This window comes from Halichoerus grypus, chromosome 11, assembly GCF_964656455.1.
Source record: "Halichoerus grypus chromosome 11, mHalGry1.hap1.1, whole genome shotgun sequence".
NCBI classification, from domain to species: Eukaryota; Metazoa; Chordata; class Mammalia; order Carnivora; family Phocidae; genus Halichoerus; species Halichoerus grypus.
Window position 1 is genome coordinate 38,529,104 of NC_135722.1, and position 20,577 is coordinate 38,549,680.

Genomic DNA, 20,577 nt, shown 5'->3' on the forward strand with positions numbered 1-20,577 from the left:
CCAGAAGATGCCTGATTTATTTAAAGAAAGAAAGTTTATTCAGATTGAGGAGAGTTTCTTTCATATAATTGATACAGTACCCAGCACATTTATTTCATTTTAAGTGGCTTAAGTGCAAAATTAAGAGACTGGCTTCTGTTGTTTTCAAGCTTTTATTTATTTATTTATTATTTTTTTAAATTTTATTATGTTATGTTAGTCACCACACAATACATCATTGGTTTTTGATGTGGTGATCCACGATCCATTGTTTTCATATAACACCCAGTGCTCCATGCAGTATGTGCCCTCCTTAATACCCATCACCAGGCTAACCAATCCCCCCTCCCCACTCCCCTCTAAAACCCTGTTTGTTTCTCAGAGTCCATAGTCTCTCATGGTTCATCTCTCCAATTCCCCCTGCCCATTTTTCCCTTCCTTCTCCTAATGTCCTCCATGGTATTCCTTATGTTCCACAAATAAGTGAAACCATATGATAATTGACTTTCTCTGCTTGACTTATTTCACTTAGCATAATCTCCTCCAGTCCCATCCATGTTGATGTAAAAGTTGGGTATTCATCCTTTCTGATGGCTTAGTAATATTCCATTGTATATATGGACCACATCTTTATCCATTCATCTGTTGAAGGGCATCTCGGCTCTTTCCACAGTTTGGCTATTGCAGACATTGCTGCTATGAAAATTGGGGTGCATATGGCCCTTCTTGTTTTCAAGCTTTTAAAAATTACTTCCAGCAAGAAAACTTTTTAAACAGTGTATTACCTGCACTCTCCCAATTGATAAAGCACAGTTGCTCTGAGGGTACTTCTGAATAAGTTGTGGCTTTAAGACCAGTTTGAAAACTGCTTTGCTTTTAAGTGACATAAAAGAGGTGCAGTGGAGGGGTGTCTGCGTGGCTCAGGTTGTGATCTAGGGGTCCTGGGATCGAGCCCCACGTGGGGCTCTCTGCTCAGCGGGAAGTCTACTTCCCCACCCCCTACCCCACCCCTGTGATTGCTTTTGCTCTTGCTGTCTCTCAAATAAATAAAATATTAAAAAAAAAAAAAAAAAGGTGCAGTGGAAAGATAGATTGCACTATAGTTTGGTTTGACCAGAGCTGTATACTTAACTAACACATGATGTCCATATCAAAAAAAAATACCTATTGGGATAGCCTGTGCCCGTGTGTTGGCAATAATTTAAGATACTTCCACATGGTTCAATTAGGCCCTCTCTGTGACTTCACCTAGATGCCAATTTAGAAAAGAATTAATACCACAGCCTGTTCCTCATTAGCATTAAGCTAACATCATTCAAATGAACATACTTCATGTCATCAAACCCAAGCTTTACAATACCTTGAATGACACCGTGTGCTTATAAAACTGGTGGTGAGTGCAATAATGACTCCTACAAATGACCATGAAGAACTTCTTTGGGTAGTAGAAATGCAATTAAGATCAAGCCCCTACTCTTGCTCTGTACAAGGATGAGGATCTGAAGATGAGCCTGCCCTCAAAGCTTTGGACTTTGATAGTGGCCAGGCCAGTATGCACATGTAGAGCAAGGTAGAATGCTGCGTGTATTATGATTTATGGCTAGGAAGAGAGTTTCTGACTTAGCGGAATGGTTTCCCAGAGAAGAAATCATCGCCCGGGTTCCTGTGAAACCAGGGCTCTACACTTCGCCCTTGTGGATGTAGTATGAAGAACTTTTATGCTTAAAAAACAAAAACAAAACCTCATAATCAGAGAGACCCTAGGCATCATCTAACGCAACCCTCTCATCTCCGAGTTGGGAAAAACTTAAGCCCCAACTACAAGTGCACTGCCTTCTATTATCACAAGGGCAAGTTAGCCAAGTTTTCTGACTCCCAGCCCACATGATGAATCGGTCATTAAAGCTCACAAGCAAAACCTTCCTACTTCCCCTCCCTGCACCTGCTCCGTTAGTCTAAGGCAACCGTGAAACACCTGCTGATCTTACCCCATTGCAGGGTTTCAACCCGAGGAGAATACCCCACCAGGTGCGTCGGAACACACACCGGTCCCAGCCTGTCGCTTACCCCGGAAGTGACGTAAAGGAAGCGGAAGCGCTGGCCTGGTGGCCGACTTCCTGTTGTTAGAGGCGGGGGGGTGGGGGGCTGGTTACTAGGTGTGTGATTGTGTGGGGCGGCCAGGGGCGGCCCCGGAGCGGCTGACCCTCTGCCTGCGGGGACGGGAGTCGCGAGGCGGCCGCCATGGCGGTGTCGGAGAGCCAGCTCAAGAAAATGGTGTCCAAGGTGAGTCCTCGGCGCGCTGGCCACAGGCGCGCGCCCACCACTCCCTTTGGCGCCCGGCGGGGCCTGGCCGGACTCAGCCCAGCGCGCTTCCTGGGCCGGCCGGAGGCCCAGTGCAGTCCTCAGTCGCCTTTGCGGCCCCAGCCCCGAGATGCCTGTCGCCTTGTGCGGGAATCCCCGCTCCGCGGCCGGGGAAGGGGTGGGGGGGCGGCGGTCAACAAAGGCGCGGAGCCGAGGCCGCCTGCCACCTGCCGCCCGCCCTCCTCTCTGCGGGTAGTTTGGAACAGTCTGTGGGGCAGTGCAGTTTTCGTCCTAGTTTTTATAAACACAGAGAGGGGGTTGGACTTAATTCTCCATCTGAGATAGTCCTCCACTGCTGTCCCAGTGTAGGGATCCGTCCGTCTTCGCCCTTCCGTCCCGGCCCCCAGAGATTGTGTCCTTTTCAGTTTTCTGTTTCTCACACAGCTCAATACCCGCGGAGGTCAGTTAACTGTTGGTTGAATTGGTTCAATTAAAAGTAAAAATGTTCAGAGAAGCCTAAGTACCAGTCGCTCACTACCTCAATGGAATAAATAGAATTTATGACAATTTCAGGGACTTTTGATTTTCTAAGAATAACCACTTTTAATTGTATGCTTCTTACAACGCGAACTTGTTTGCTTTGAACCTAATTTATAATCTTTACAATTCAAGACCAGTGTATTTTTTTAATTCTTAAAAAGTAGATAGGCATTTTACATTTTAAAGCCATGAATTATTTTGATCATTACTTTAAATGTGGCACCTGGTAACAGAGTGAACTGGGTGATAGTGGGGTTTTTTCTTCTTTTTTTCAGTTCACCAATTAGGAATAAGATGTATGTGAAGTGGTTGAGAGTTGAATCTTTTCCAGTTCAATGGGTTAGCTTTGGATACTTTTGTCAAAGCAAGAATGGTAGGAATCAAAGTAGTTTAAGCAATTTTCATTATTAAGAAAACACACACTTGTGTATAAACTTATTTCTTTGAAAAATATGCAGTCCCTCTCCCCCCCCACCCCCAGTAAAATCGTGCCTCTAGTCTTTGGTTGAAGAGCAAATAACCTCTAAAGAGGAAGTGGCAGTTTTCAAAATAAAGCTTCTCTTGATTGTCTAATAACTTCTAGGCTTCTTAATTTTCTTTTGATAAAGTAGTTATTCTTGATTGTAGAGGAAGTTTGGGGGAGTCCTAGTAGATAGTGGCTCAGGTCCATGTTGAAACATTTATATATCACTTTAAAAAACAGTACATTGTTTTACATATGATGTAACTGAAAAGTGTTCCATGCTGTTGTTTTTTTTTTTTTTAAGATTTTATTTATTTGACAGTGAGAGAGGCAACACAAGCAGGGGGAGTGGGAGAGGGAGAAGCAGGCTTCCCGCCGAGCAGGGAGCCCGATCCCAGGACCCTGGGATCACGACCTGAGCCAAAGGCAGACGCTTTTAACGACTGAGCCACCCAGGCGCCCCCCATTTTGTATGTTTAAATTGATAGCATTAGTATTAAGGTTTATGCCTTAGTCTTCCTATGTAAGGACAAGAATATTCAAATAATGGTTCTGAATTTTAAAAACCATGAGTAAGTTTCCTAAACTTCCTGTAGCGGAACCCTCCTTCAAAGACAGACACGGAACATCTTTAGAAGATTTTTTTTATGTCTCCACTGCCTCCCCCACCCTCCAGCCTCTTTTTACCCTAAGAACAAAAAGGGACATAAAGAAGAGGTGGGAGAGGATATTCTACCTAACTTTTGGTTCTTGTCCCAATATCTGAAAAACTGAGCCTCCTACAAGTGATAATGTCAGTTCTGAGTATCAACATCTTTTCTATCCGGCCTATGTTAGGTAGGAATAGAAAGTAGAATAATAAAAGCAGCTTGTGGAGTTCCTTCTTTCTGGTAGAGGGCTAGCTCCGGGTGTTAGCCTTTCAGTTGGGTTTGGTGTGATGTAGGAATTGTTAGCCAGGACCCTAGCCACATTGCAAGGGTGATGGTCCTTTACTCCTTATCTGACTGTGGGACCTCCACACGCATCATGGTACTTTGGGCCACCTGTTTTGACTTAATGTCTTTTTATTTATTCTGAGGTATAATTTACATACATTATATGACCTTTTTATATATTATTGTAATTTTTACCTTTGAGTATTATCTTGGCTTCCAGTTTAACTTTTAGTTAATGCCCTTCTCTGTCATCATTTTAATTAACAGAGATACAATTTTACCACTAGTCCATCTTGTTTTACACATACAACTTTATGCTTTAGATTTTTCATGTAGGCAACTACCTGTATTCTTACAGCATTTCTAGAGGTGGAGTCACTACTAAATAGGTAGAAGAGAACTGACTCATTGACGATTGCTGTGCACCTCACACTATTTTAAGTTCTAAGGATACAACAGTGAACGGTCAGATAAAATACTCTTCTGCAATTTAAATTCTCATAGAAGGTAATAACAACTCAGTAACTACATTAAGTACTACGCTAAAAGGTGATAAATGCTTTGGAGAAGAGTAAAGCAGCAAAGGATAATAGAGAATGCTCAGGGCAGGGAGATGGGATGGATTGCACTTTTACGGAATAGTAAAGGAATGCCTTTCTGAGAAGATCTATTTGAGCAGGGACCTGAAAGAGATGAGGAGGCCAACTGGAACAATCTGGAGTAAGAACATTCCAGGAAGAAGGAAAATAAGTGCAAAAGCCTTGAGACAGAAGCTTGTCATGCATGATAAAGGAACAACGAAGGGGGGGCTAAGGTGGCCAGAGTAGCATGAGCAAGGGGGGAAGTTAGTGGAAATAAAAGTGGTAGATTTTGGAGGGTCTTGCGGGCCACTTATGTAAGGATTTTGGCACTTACTTGGAATATGGATGGGAAGCCATCGATCTGTTTTAACTTTGAACAGTATTGTTCTGGCTGCTGTATTGAGACTAGACTGTAGAGGGTAAGCGTGGAGGCGGAGGCACCTGTAAGAGACTGTTGCAGTAAGCTAGGTGAGAGGTGAAGTGGCTTAGACCAGTATTATAGCCACCGTAGTAGTGAGAAGTAGTCAGATCTGGTTATTTGTGAAGGTAGAGTTAATAGGATTTTCTCACAGGTTCACTGTGGATGTGAGGAAGAGGGGCGTCAAGGATAATTTCAAGGTTTTTGTCCTGAGCAGCTGGATGTAGATATGGAAGAATGTAGGAGGAGTAAATTTGGGGGGGGAAATAAGCAGTTCAGTTTTGTTGTTCTTGTTGTTGTTGTTGTTTTAGATTTTCTTTATTTATTTGACAGACAGAGAGAGCACAAGTCAGGGGGAGCAGCAGGCAGAGGGAGAAGCAGGCTTCCCGCTGAGCAGGGAGCCCGACGCGGGGCTCCATCCCAGGACCCTGGGATCATGACCTGAGCTGAAGGCAGACGCTTAACCGACGGAACCACCCAGGCGCCCCAGCATTCAGTTTTGATCATGTTAAATTTGACATTCATGAGATATCCAAGTGGAGATTATCAAACTGGCAATTGGTTATACATGTCTAGAGTTTAAAAAGAGATTCAGACTGGAATTTTTTTTTTAACTTGGGAGTTAACGTCACATAAGTGGTATTTAAAGCCATGAGAGATCACTAAAGGAGTGAGTTTAGATAAAGGAGAGGACCAAGGACTGAGCCGTAGGGTTCAGTAGTATTTAGAGGTTAGGAGAAGGGAAGGGACCAGCAAAGACACAAGAGAGGAGGAAAACAAACAGTGGTGTCCTCAAAATCGAGTGAAGCACGTGTCTTAAGAAGGAATCAACTTGGTCAAGTGCTGCTGATAGGTTGAGTAAGATGAAGACTGAGAATTGGCCATTGCATATAGCCATGTGGCAGTTACTGGTGACTTTGACAGTCAATTTCAGTCAAAGTGCAAAAGCCTGATTGGAGTGGGTTTGAAGAGAATGGGTGTAGGCAGGGAGCATCAGTGGTTGCTAGCATCACAGAGAGATACCCAGATAACATATGCTCCCTGATGGGAAAACACCATCATCTGTGAAATGATCTTGCTGGAGGGGGGAAGAGAAGAGGTGGCAAAGAAGTAAAATTTAGAAAAAGTCCTGAAAAGGATCATAACTTTTAGATCCAACTGGTAATTCACAGGGAATACGAAGGACATAGGAACATATATATTAAACTACAACAAGGAGATGCAGTTAGCAAAATCCAAAGCATGAGAATCTCTGTAGGACAAATTAACCAGTTTCTTCAACAAATAAATTCCAAGGGGCAGAAATAGAAACGGGCCCACTGATGATGAATAGACAAATAAAATGTCCTATATCCCTATAATGGAATATTCTTCAGCAATGAAAAGGAGTAAAGTACTAATACATGCTGCAACATGGATGTGGCTTAAAAACATGCTAAGTGAAAGAAGTTAGTCATAAATGAGCACATATTATATGATTCCATTTATATGAAATGTCTAAAATAGGCAAATTGATAGAAACAAAATAGCAATTGTCTGGGGTAAATGGGGGGGTTAGCGGTTATAAGGGAATGATTGCTAATGGGTACAAACTTCTTTTGGGGGTGATGGAAATGTTCTAAATTGTGGTTGCACAACTCGGTACTGAAAACCATTGAACTTTATATAATTCACCTTAAATGTGTGAATTATATGGCATATGAATTATTACTTATCTCAGTAAAGCTATTATTGGAAAGAGAGGTGGAAGAGAGAATCTATGGATTAAAAGAGACCTAAAAGACATTTAAGCAAATGATAATGTATAGAGTTTATTTGGATCTCTATTCAAACAAAATATGACATGCAACTGCATATTTGATAATATTAAGGAAATGGATTAGTTTAGTATGATAATAGTATTGTGGAATTTTTTAAGTTTTTATCTTTTAAAGATATACACAAATATTCATGGGCGTTGGGTTATGATGTTACAGTTTGCTGCAGAATAATACAAGAGGAGGGAAAGGTGAATGAGGTTATAGATTATGATTGGCTATGAGTTGATTATCGTCAAAGCGGAGCATAGGATATAGGGCACTCATTCTACTATTCTGCCTACGTTTGGGTATGTTTGAAATGTTCCATAATAAAAAGTTCTAAAAAGAATAGGAAAAGAGTAATCATAGTGAGCAAATGTAGGAATTTCCTTGCAAGAGTTGCTATAAAGGAGAACTATAAAGGAGAAGTGTGGTTGTAGCTGGAGGGGAAGGGAGGTCAGGAATGTGTGTGTGTGGTTCTTTCAGGCTTTAATTAATGTTAATGATTCGCAAGAACCATCATACTTTTAAGAAGAGTGCTATTAAGAAAATAAGATTTTAAGATGATATGCCTAACAGTAAAATATGTGCATTAGTTTTAAAACTAAATTCCTGTGTGATTTTTCCTTTTCAGTACAAATACAGAGACCTAACTGTACGTGAAACTGTCAATGTTATTACTTTATACAAAGATCTCAAACCTGTATTGGATTCATATGGTAAGTTTATATAATAAAAACATCAATTACTATACTTTGAGTTTACTCTTTTTGTAGGTTTCCCATTTTCCACTAAGTTTGTTGGTTTTTCCTTTGTAGGACTGAACCTCCACCTAATAAAAGTGTTGGGGGGATAGGAAATGACACAATCTAGTAATAACAGATTTGTTTAGTTATTTTAAGTTTTTTTTTTTTTTTAAGATTTTATTTGACAGAGAGAGACACAGTGAGAGAGGGAACATAAGCAGGGGAAGTGGGAGAGGGAAAAGAAGGCTTCCTGCCGAGCAGGGAGCCCGATGTGGGGCTCGATCCCAGGACCCTGGGACCATGACCCGAGCCGAAGGCAGATGCTTAACGATTGAGCCACCCAGGCGCCCCTAATTATTTTGAGTTTTAGAAAAATAACAGACCTATGCAAATTTAGACCTAGAGGGGATCTTAAAAATAATTTAGTTTATCATTTCCCCAAATTTTATCCATAGTTATGAAGAATGTTTCTTGGGATGAGGGGATAAGTTTGAGCAATTATAAATTAAACAAAATTAAATGGGTTTCTTTGCAGCAAGATTTCTCAGAGCCTTTAATAGGCTAGTATGTTACACCTCACCAAGAGGGGAGAGAAGAGAATCTATTATACAGTATATCCTAAAGTTAATTAACTACTGAACTTTTTTTTTCTCCCCAGAGCATCTCTTTATATTCCCAGAAACACATTTTGCAAAATAATATTCTGGAATATCTCTTTCATTTTATAGATGAGGAAAACATTTTTTTAATATGGCCCTTAATTCTATAGAATAGGTAGGTACAGTGTGTGTCTACTGTCTGTTGAGATGAAATAAAATTGAGAGATAAGTAAAGAAATGACAATACCTAGATTTGTTCTTTGTTTTTGTTTTTTAAGATTTATTTATTTTAGCGAGAGAGAGAGAGCGTGGGGGGGTGGGGTGCGCAGGGTGGCAGAGGGAGATGGAGAAACTCAAGCAGACTCCATGCTAAAGCCCGACATGGGGCTGGATCTCACCACCCTGAGATCATGACCTGAGCTGAAACCAAGAGTTGGATTCTTAACTGACTGTGCCACCCAGATGCCCCCAGAGTTGTTCCTTTTTTTTTTTTTAAGTCTTTTTGTCCCCACCAATCCTAATGTCATCTTTCCAACTCTGTGTCCTTGTAAACCCCTAATGTGCCAGGGCCAGGGGAAAACCCCTGCTGCCTCCTGTCCATTATGAGGCTCTTGGCACTGAGGGCTACAAGCTGAGTTTTGTAGGTGAGACTATCATTCTAAACTCCACTCACTCCTGGGGCTTTGAAAACATTAGGAGCTTGGTGACAAGAGATGAGAGTTAACAGAGGAACAGGCAGTCCTGTATTTTCTGAACAACAAAGACATGACCCAGAATTTCTCTCCCAAACCTAGGGCACAATTCTCCTTCCTGTCCACATACTGTGGTATTTAGATCTGGGGAAAACCTCATATTACCAGAATTGGAGTTAATTTAAAAATGGCTTCAGTGAGGGGAAAAAGTGACTGGGGCTAGAACTTTACTGTAAGTGTATAGTTTTTACTGCATGCTAAAAGAATAAATATGTTTATCTAAACTGACAAAGAGGGGTGCCTGGGTGGCTCAGTCGGTTAAGCATCAGACTTTTGGTTTCAGCTCAGGTCATGATCTCATGGATTGTGGCATCGAACCCAGTGTTGGGCTCCATGCTTACCGCAGAGTCTGCTTAAGTTTCTCTCTTCCTCTCCCTTCACCCCTCCTCCCGCCTCCCACTCACGAGTTCTCTCTCTCTCAAAATAAATAAATAAATGAAATCTTTAAACTAACAAAGACTCCAGCATCACTGAATAAATTTTATATAGCATTATATGGCTGGACCAAGTCTAAACTATTGTTATCAGCATGCTTTTAGAGTAATTAAAACCCTAAATTTAAATAAGGTGATTTTTTTAAAAAAGCACAAAATCAGAATAAATTATAGCACAGATTATAATTGTCAATGCTAAGTAAAAGAACAGAGGTAAACAGTACAGTTCTGTGTTCTTGTACTGCACATTACAGCTTTTCTATGTGATAGTGTTAATTCCAAATCATTATTACAAATAATAGCAGTCCATATGATATAAATCATGTGGCCTAATTATAATCAATTACAGATAGAAAAACTTACATGATATGAGAAATACTTGTATTGAAAAATGTCTATATTTGACTGAAAACTTTTTAATACTGTGGTTTGATACTACATTGGGATTGAGAATGACATTGAGTAGGGATAAACATCTGGGCAATCTAAAATTTAACGATACTGAGTTAACATTTAGTGTGGTATCAGCTGATAGTGATTTTTAAGTAACTTTATAATCATACTAGTTGGGGACCAAGAGCTTATATTTGCTGGGACTGTAGGACTCACATTCATTTTTCCAGGTAATTCAAAGCATCTTTTCTTCACTCATTTAAAAACCGATCCCACTGAGTCAGTCAACAAAGGATATTTTGTTATTGGGCAAAATGGGTGAGACATTAACAAGTTAGCTCCTTTCAGGGGTAATAATGAGTTTTAACCAATGTTTCTGAAAGAATAATTCATCTGGGAGTGTCTGTGAAAATGCTCATGACTGAATCATTATTCTTTCTTTTCAGTTTTTAATGATGGCAGTTCCAGGGAACTAATGAACCTCACTGGAACAATTCCTGTGCCTTATAAAGGTAAACATCTTATGTAATTTATGGTTCCAATATAGATGCATTGTGATGCACCTAGTAGGTTACCAAAGAGTTATAAGTAAATTAAACCTACTTTCTCCTGACTTTAATGATGATATAAAGATTTTAACTTATTCTAATTGAACTTCATTTGGCAGCAGCACCTAATATTTTCAGCTTTTTCCCCCATTCTTTACTAAGTCATATCAACAAATAAGTGCCTCAGTGCCCTGGAAGAGTTTGATGTTTCATAGACTCAGGGAATCTTAGAACTAAAAAAGGGATTTTTTTTTTTCTTAATAAAGGTTGTATTTTTAAATAGTCTCTACACCCAATGTGGGGCTTGAACTCACAACCCAAGCCCAAGAGCAAGAGTCTCGGTCTACCCGCCTAGCCAGCCAAGGACCCCCTAGAGAGGGATTTTCAATGCCTTGTAGTTCAACCTCCCACCCCATCCAGACGTTTCCAACAATGGGAAGCTGTATAGTATAATGGCTAAGGTAGAGGCTCTAAAGTCAGGGCAAAGTAAGGTTTCAGTTCTCTGTAATCTGTCAGTTTTGTGACAGTGGACATCTAGAACAATTGGATGATAGAACTAAAAAAAGTATTCATTGTGATAATGTAAAGGACTTAGCACAGAGCCTGGCATGTAATAAACAGATACCAAAAGTAGCTATTATGGGATGCCTGGGTGGCTGAGTCACTTAAATGTCTGCCTTCGGTTCAGGTCATGATCCCAGGGTCTTGGGATCGAGTCCCACATCAGGCTCCTTGCTCAGCCAGGGAATCTGTTTCTCCCTTTGCCTGCCACTCCCCCGCTTGTGTGCGCGCTCTCTCTCTCTGACAAATAAAATCTTTTTCTAAAAAGGTAGCTGTTATTATAGTTGTAATGTTGGTGATAATGCTGATGATGGATAATTATGTCTTCTTTTAGCCAGTCAGCCATCTTCTGCTGGAATACTTACAGTGATAAGGGACCATTCAGCTTCATGAATGACTGTTCTCTTTTTGGACAGTTCTGTTTCTTAATTATTCTTTGTGACTACCTAAGACCTGTGACTCTCTAATACACCCATTGATTTTATTTATTTTTTTAATTTTATTTTATTATGTTATGTTAGTCACCATACATTACATCATTAGTTTTTGATGTAGTGTTCCATGATTCATTGTTTGCGTATAACACCCAGTGCTCCATTCAATAGTGCTCTCCTTAATATCCATCACCGGGCTAACCCATCCCCCCACCTCCCTCCCCTCTAAAACCCTCAGTTTGTTTCTCAGAGTCCATAGTCTCTCATGGTTCATCTCCCCCTCATTTTTCCCTTCCTACTATCTTTTTTTTTTTTTTTAACATATAATGTATTATTTGTTTCAGAGGTACAGGTCTGTGATTCATCAGTCTTACTCAATTCACAGCACTCACCATAGCACATACCCTCCCCAATGTCCATCACCCAGCCACCCCATCCCCCCTCCTTAATCCTGCTGATGTCTTTTAAAAACTGAAAATTTGAGAAACATCTTAAAACTTTGAACCAAAGTATTTTGTGATTTTTCTTTTAAGTGTTGCTTAGTTGTAGCTCTCTCTTGCTTACCTACTAAGCCATTAATAAAACATAATAAAAATAGAGTAACTGAAGTTTCTCTTTCTCTTTCAGGTAATATTTATAATATTCCAATATGCCTGTGGCTGCTGGACACATACCCATATAACCCCCCTATCTGTTTTGTTAAGCCTACTAGTTCAATGACTATTAAAACAGGAAAGCATGTTGATGCAAATGGGAAGATATATCTTCCTTATCTACATGAATGGAAACATGTAAGTATTAACAGTATTGTGTGAACTCATTGCATTTTATATATTTTGCTCCCTAGCATCTCCTTTCTGTTAATAGTCAAAGAGGATTCCCAGGAGGATAGATAAGTTCACATAAGATCCTAATCACTGAGCAGGATAATTGGAAAAGGTTCTCCAAAAGAAATATATTTGTATAGAGCTTGGTACTTTACAGAATACACATAGTCACTATTTTATTTGCTTGAGTTGAACCTTTAAGAATAAATGGGATTCACATAACGGGAAATGCATTTTAAAAAGTAGTGTACTGGTGGCATATATTTGTGAAACTGTTCAAATCTCATTACTCAGCATTCCTATCAAGTAGCAAACCAGATAACCTGAGTTTCTCCCTCAAGGGAATAAACTGAATTCCAAGCTTCAAAGACAGTGTTAAAAAACTAAGCAGAGGGACGCCTGGGTGGCTCAGTCGGTTAAGCGCCTGCCTTCGGAGTCCTGCATCAGGCTCCTTGCTCAGCAGGAAGTCTGCTTCTCCCTCTGCCTGCCGCTCCCCCCTGCTTGTGCTCTCTCTCTCTCTGACAAATAAATAAATAAAATCTTAAAAACACAAAAAACTAAAACTAAGCAGAAGCCTCTGAAAAACCCAGCCAAGTTCTCTGTAGCCCCAGGTTAAGGAGACAGTAGGAACTTGGAACCTTATCAAGGAGAAGGGGTATAAGTAAACATCCTAGACTCTTAGATGATGCCACTGAAGGAACACACCCCAGGAGCCTTGAATCAGCTCAGTCCTGATTATATTAAGGTGATTCTCACAGTATCTGCCTGCCATAGCATAGGGTGAACCCTTCCTGGAGGGAGAATAGTGTATAGAGCCTCTAATTTTTCATGTCCAGCATACAATTTAAAATTACCAAGTACATCAAAAAATAGGATAAAGAGAGGAAAAAAAGACAGTAGAAATAGGACACCACAACTCCCAGGCAACCCAGTTATCAGACCCAGACTTGAAAATGATTGTGATTAATATGTTCAAGATGGAGAACTGTATTAAAAAGGAACCAAGTGGAAATCTTAGAATTGGAAAATAGAATAATAGAAATTAAGAACTCGGGTGCCTGGGTGGCTTAGTTGGTTAAGCAACTGCCTTCGGCTCAGGTCATGATCCCGGAGTCCCGGGATCGAGTCCCACATCAGGCTCCCTGCTTGTCAGGGAGTTTGCTTCTCCCTCTGACCGTACCCCCTCTTCTGCTCTCTCTCTCTCAAATAAATAAATAAAATAAAATCTTTTTAAAAAAAAGTAAGAACTCAGTAGCCTGGTTTAGTAGCAGATTGGACTCAGCAGCATAGAGAATGAATGAACTGGCAAATGAATACTTTGTATTTTTCAATTCTATTGACTTATGAATAAACCTTACAAAAGATGTACAAGTCCATTATGGAAAAAATTCTAAATTTTATTGAAAGACATTAAAGAAGACTTAGAGAGAAACTTATTCATGGTTCTTTGTCCTAACAGTTTTTATTTCTTTGTATATTTGTTAATTTTGTGAACTTGATAAGCTGAATCTAAAATTTATATGGAAATGCAAAAGATTGAGCATAGCTAAGGCCCTCTCCAAGAAGAATAAGGTAGGAGGGACTTGCCCTACCCATGTCAAAATGTATTATAAAACTAAGATAGTACGGAATTGTCATAGGAATATTCAAATGGATAGATGGAATATAATAACCCATAGGGGCGCCTGGGTGGCTCATTTGGTTAAGCGTTGGACTTTGGCTCAGTTCATGATCTCAGGGTCCTGGGATCAAGCCCCGCATCAGGTTCCACGCTCAGTGGGGAGTCTGCTTCTCCCTCTGCCCCTTCCCCTTTTCCTCCCCCTGCTTGTGTGCACTTGCTTGCTCTCATGTAAATAAAATCTTAAAAAAAGAACTCAAAAAAAGATCCCTAGATATAAACACTTGATATAGGACAGTGGTATTATAACAGATCGTTTGGGGATAAGATGAACTTTTTAGTAATGGAGCTGGGACAGTGAGATTCCTATTCATATACTACACAAAAGTTTCAGATAGATTGTTAAAAGGGAAAAGGAAAAAAAAAACATAGAAGATTGCTTTCGTGATCTTGGAATAGGTTAGGTTTTTTGGGTTTTGTGGGGTTTTGTTTTTTTTTAAACAAAACAAAGCATTTACTAGAAAGGAAAAGTAATAAATTTTACCTTGAATTTGTACAAAGTGAAAACTTCTATTTATTAAAGACATTAAAAAGTATGAAAAGACTAACCACAAACTGTAAGAATACATTTGTAATACTTAATACCCTCAGACTAATATCTAGAATATTAAAATAACTTGGGAATCATAAAAGAAACCCAGTAGAAAAAGAGAGAAAACCCTTGAACAAGGGGCACCTGGGTGGCTCAGTTGTTAAGCGTCTGCCTTTGGCTCAGGTCATGGTCCCAGGGTCCTGGGATCGAGCCCCACATCGGGCTCCCTGCTCAGCGGGAAGCCTGCTTCTCCCTCTCCCACTCCCCCTGCTTGTGTTCCCTCTCTCGCTGTGTCTCTGTCAAATAAAAACAAACAAAACAAAACGCTTGAACAAGTAAGTACTTCACAAAAGGGAAATTCTAGTAGGCAATAAACATACTGAAAGATGTTTAACCCTGCTAGTAGTAAGGGAAATGTAAATTAAAACCACAGTGAGATACCACTACATACCCATCAAATTTGTGCAACCAGTTGACAATGTGGGTTAGTGAGGAAGCGGAGAACAAGAACTCTTTGACACCAGCTACTTTGGAAACCAGTTTGGCCTTAGTAAAGTTGTGAGCATACGCCCTGTGACCTAGCAGTTCCACACCTTAGGTATATAGCTCAACATTATTGACATTGTAGGTTGGGTAATTCTTTATTGTGGGAGGGCTGTCCTATCCGTTGTAGGATGTAGAATCTCTTGCCTTTACCCACAAGATGCCAGTAGCATAACACCCAGTTGTGACAACCAAAAAGTTCTCTTGGAATTTCTGAATATCCCCTGGGAGGCAAATGTATCACCCCCAGTTGAGAACTACTGCACAAGAGTAACCCTTGCACATATGTACTCGAAAATACAGTAAGAATGTATTCGGCATACATTGCCGAAGACTGGATACACCCTAGCTGGCTATTAGCAGGAAAATGAATTAAAAAGGTGTGTATTCATTGGGTGGCACACCATACAGCAGTGAAAATGAGTTAAATATAGCTGTGCTCTTTAACATGACTGTATCTTTCAAACATGGAACAAAAGCAGCCAATCTCGGTAGAATGAATATGCAGTTTGATTAAATTCATATGAAGTTCAAAAAAAGCCACATTAAACACACAGTTTAGGAAATCATTCTTAGGTAGTATGTTTAAAGTCAAGCAAAAGAATGATTATCCACTAAATCAGAGAAGTGGTTTACCTCATGAGGAGATAGAGCGGATGCAGTCTGAAACTTCTAAGTTACAGTCAATCTTCTATTTCTTAACTTGGACAATGGCTTTCAGGTGTTTTCTTTATTGTTACTCTTTAAAGTTACATAGGTCATACATTTCTGTAGGTATGACAGATTTCACAGATCTAACAGAAAAGACACAATGGTGGCTAACTTTAGTATGGTATTCAAGGCTATACCATGAAGGATCCTGATTGTTAGCTAAGGACTTTGTCCTTCAGTAGACAGATGGGAGTCATTTTAGACTTCTAAACAAGATTAGGGTATTAGAAGCAATGATTATTTGGTATAATGTCTGAAGTATACTAGATGAATACATTAATTAGCTCTCTGACTTTAAAACATAAACCCCGAAGTGCTAAGAGGCTTAACACTAGATAAGTTTCTTGCTCACATAATAGTCCACTGGGAGGGGCGGGTGCCTGGGTGGCTCAGTCGGGTAAGTATCTGCCTTCAGCTCAGGTCATGATCCTGGAGTCCTGGAATCGAGCCCTACATCGGGCTCCTTGTTCAGCGGGGAGTCTGCTTCTCCCTCTGCCTGCCGCTCCCCCTGCTTGTGCGCGCGTGCTCTCCCCTTCTCTCTCTGACAAATAAATAAAATCTCTAAAAAGAAAAATCTGTAGCTGACTTAATTTTTCTGTTTTTAGCCACAGTCCGACTTATTGGGGCTTATTCAGGTCATGATCGTGGTGTTTGGAGATGAACCTCCAGTCTTCTCTCGTCCTATTTCGGCGTCTTATCCACCATACCAGGCAACAGGGCCACCAAATAGTAAGTATAATTAAGTTTGATTTTTAAACTCATAAACAAAACACAAAACCTTGTAAAAAAATTTTTTTTTTCATGACTTCACTTTTTAGCTTACCCAGTTAGTGGATTTTTTGGAGGTATTCTGAGGCCACACATCTGCATGTACAGATTCCCACCAAAGACTGGCATTTGGGCTTCCGTTTGTGGGTAGAACTCTAACTATGGGTGTGCTAAATTCCAAAATGGAAGAGAAAGAATGCTGGAATAGAGCTAGAATTGTTTTTTAATTTTTAATTATACATGCCATGGAATAGCCTTATAGCATCAGTTTGGAAACAGATATAACTCGAAAGGTAGGCTGCTTTTCTTTGCAACTGCAGGATCAGTGTTGTACATAAGAATCAATTAGAGTCAACTGAATCATTCACATTCTGCAGTTCTGGCTGTAACACAACTGAACATCTAGCTCTTGGCTTCTCTTTAGTACAGCCAATTCATTTTACCTGGTGTGGAGAGGGTGAGAGCCTGAAGTCAGTACTCTCCCCTGGTTGGTATACATTATCTCTATTATTTCTTTTTTTTTTTTTCCCCCAGAAATTCCTATTAATACTTTCAAATCACCCTGGATAATTGAGAGTTGGTTGTACTTACTTGTTTTGACTTTACTAAACCTATATTGATTTCATTGTGTTTTGAGCTGTGATTTTTTTTTAACAAATTTTTTCAAGATTATAATTAAGCAAAACTTAAGTTAGATTATGTGAGCTTTCATTTTTCTCGTACTGGGAGTTATTCTCTTCCTTTTTAATCAATTCTGTCTTGAGGAACATTTTGACTCACAAGCTGAATGGGAATTTAACAGAAAGAACTTTCTGAACCCATTTCCTTTTCCTTCCCTGCTTTCACAGAGTAAGTTTGGTTTTAGGAATTAGTAGCTCTTTTATTAAAAGTTCTAGTGATTCTTTTGGACTAGAAATTTGTTTTCATCTTAATAAATTCTGTTGAGGCTAGTATTTGAGGTTAGACAGCCTTGCTCTTTTAAGTTTGAAATACCAAATATTCCCTAGTTTGCCATTCATGTTTATTTGCTCCAATAACATAGCTAGTGACCACCGAAGATAACCTTTACAGAAGTTTAGGCAGTCTCCTAAGCAACATTTTTTTCCTAAATTTCTTCCAGTTTTATATTGACACTGGAAGTGTCCAGAAAGAGACCACAGTAAAGAGATTATTTTTGCAGTTCAGTTTTGCACTCACTGTATATCACATTAAACAATCTATAGCTGATTTAAGTAAATTACTACAAGAGACTAATTATTACTATCCTTCAATTCCAGTTTTAATACTTGTTATACATTTAAACAATATTGATTAGTAGTAGATATGAGTGTAAAGAGATTAAGTCCAAATTCCATTCCCCCCCTCCACACACACACACCAAGGAATAGCCCAGAAATTTGGATATATACTTATATGAAGATTATCTTCTAGTTCAGAAATTATATACTTCTATTATTTTTATCATTACTCACAACACTTTTTGAAGGCGCCTGGGTGGCTCAGATGGTTAGGCGTCTGCCTTCGGCTCAGGTCATGATCCCAGGGTCCTGGGATCGAGTCCCACATTGGGCTCCCTGCTCCCTGGGGAGCCTGCTTCTCCCTCTGCCTCTCTCTTTCTCTCTCTCTCTCATGAATAAATAAATAAAATCTTAAAAAAAAAAAAAACTTTTTGATCTGCTGTTTTAGGATGACTTTGAGCTAGCTATGAGTCATATTAAAAAAGGTAACGGCCAAACCTCATTTTTTGACAACTAACAGTAACAGTCAGCATTTACTGAATTGTAACTGTGAGACACAGCTAAGCACTTCATATTCATTCTTATTTGATTCTTATAATAGCCCCATATGTTATGTTATTTGTATCCCATTTTATTCTGGCTCTAAAATTACTTTACCTCATTTTCTTCTTCCTTGATAGTCTTGGATCCAAATAACATTTGTTGTTTCTAAGAATTAAAATTTGAAGGCTTTGGTGGAATTAGTATCTTTTCAGAACCTTAGAAAAGGAAAATTGCTTCTGATTATGAAAATTTGGTGCACGATTATGATTGCTCATAAAAACAAAGTGGTAGCTTATGTGTACAGAGAAAAACTAGCATGGGTGGGGAGGGGTAGTAATTGACCATGTATGTTGCCGACAATAGTAGCCTTGTGTTCTGATGTTCTTAAGGATCAGCTGTGCTTTGCCCAGGAAGAAAGAAATGTCTTATGGAATCCAGCAATTGAGACATTTCGGGAGTTTTTTTCCCTTTCTGAAATAGCATTGAACATCATCCTAGCTTCATTATACTTAAGAAAAAATTTACTTAATATCTATAGTTCATCCTAACAGGGAGACTGTGAACACTGATACTTGGAGATGTGTGCTCAGCAAGTCTGGTAAAGATTTATGAGGCCCTTGGTCAGATCCCAGTATGTATCTCCCAACCCACTTACATTCTGTGCTTTAACGGTTCATTTCTTGAAGGCTCCACTTCTCTTGCCTTCCAAGCCTTTATATACCATTCCTCTACTAGATCCCTTTTATTTACCCCCACATCCTAAGTTTAGATTAGCTGCCTCCTGTATGATCCCATGTGTATATATATATTTTACTCTGTACTTCTCCTGTCATAACACTTAGCACTCTGTATTATTATTATTCCTTGCTTATCTCCCCCACTAGACCATGAGCAACTTGAAGCCAGGAGTTCTTTCTTTTTTTAATCAGAATCCTGGTGCTGGTTACATAGAAGCACTAGAATATTTATTGATTGGATTAAGAGCTAACTCATCATTGTATTCAGTGAGAAAAATTTCACTGAGGATAAACTGATTCTCAGACAAGTCATTTCCAATTAAAGTCAAAATTCTCTTTTCCTTTCACTGTGTTGATTAGCCTCCTGGCACCACTGACTAGTTCAGGGTCTTTAGTGTTATAAAAAATATATAAACCATTCTTTAAGCTTGCTAGATTTGAACCTTTTTTCCCTCGTATTTCCAAGCTTTTGTTTTGTTTTTAACCAGTCTAGCTGAATATAAGTTTTATAAAGGACTTCTCATAGTAATTTGAAGTCTTTTAAAGTCCTCAGTCAAGCCAACAAAACCACCTGTGCAAACTGGTCAACATTTGGTCAATAATGGGTCAACAAGAAATATCAAAAGATTTCTTAGATATAATAAAGAGGGCACTTTCTGAGAAGCTGATCTTGGACCAGAGGAGGGCAGAATTACCTTCCTCTAAATTCCAGTTGAACCAGCTGCTGTGTCAGGTTACAAACTCTTTGAGAGTGTGGAGAGCTGACCAGGTTGACCTGTTTGCCGGTTATTCCCTGTTGGGACTGTCCTGTGTATTGTTTTGCCTCATAGTTAATGCTTTGAGAATTTTGTGATTTGAAGATACTGCTTGCAGTAAAGAACTAATATAATATGGGTGGAGTGTTTGTTTTGTTTTGGTGCTGAGATTTGGATTCTTTACCTGTATGAAATTTTGCAGTGGTTTGACAATGATATATGTCTTCTTTGATAGCCTGTATATCCAGGACTATGCATATTATTTTAAAATGTTAAAAATTATTTTTAGCTTCCTATATCCCAGGCATGCCAAGTGGAATCTCTGCATATCCATCTGGATATCCTCCCAATCCCAGGTAATGAAAAATCTTTTGAATAATTGTATTAGAAATTCTATTAGATCTAGAATTGAAATAATGGGGGCTAACTAGAGCATTAAAGAAATATAGTTGCAATTTAATGGAAGGTAAGACTTGATTTATTAGTGAAATTTTATAGTATGTATATAATTCCAGAGGAGTTTTTTCCATTCTAGAGAAATGTAGCTTCATTCTATTTACAGAGAAGGAAGGAGTGAGATAATGACAATAATCTTGATTGGTTTTGGACTTTGAAATCCTTGCTTGCTCTGCTTCCCTTTTAAGAATTTTATATATTTAGTGTAGATAACTGAAAGGTTAATGGATTGCTAATTATAATGAATTCAACCAAGGAGAAAAATAATTTAATACCTTTTTTTTTCTTGGAGAGGGAGAGAATCTT

The 20,577-nt window shown here is 39.2% G+C and overlaps 1 protein-coding gene across 2 annotated transcripts in view; it reads left to right on the forward strand.

The window, feature by feature from the left end:
• The first annotated feature begins 2,103 nt into the window (after positions 1-2,103).
• Positions 2,104-20,577, forward strand: part of TSG101 (tumor susceptibility 101) — a 37,360-nt gene continuing 18,886 nt past the window's right edge. The window contains exons 1-6 of one of the 2 annotated variants that reach the window (XM_036077537.2): positions 2,104-2,262; positions 7,651-7,735; positions 10,387-10,452; positions 12,111-12,274; positions 16,380-16,503; positions 20,105-20,171. In XM_036077537.2, coding sequence (XP_035933430.1) covers positions 2,221-2,262; positions 7,651-7,735; positions 10,387-10,452; positions 12,111-12,274; positions 16,380-16,503; positions 20,105-20,171 — 548 coding nt within the window. In that variant the 5' untranslated portion in view covers positions 2,104-2,220. The remainder of the gene's footprint in view (positions 2,263-7,650; positions 7,736-10,386; positions 10,453-12,110; positions 12,275-16,379; positions 16,504-20,104; positions 20,172-20,577) is intronic. The other variant, XM_078058319.1, reaches the window with a different exon arrangement.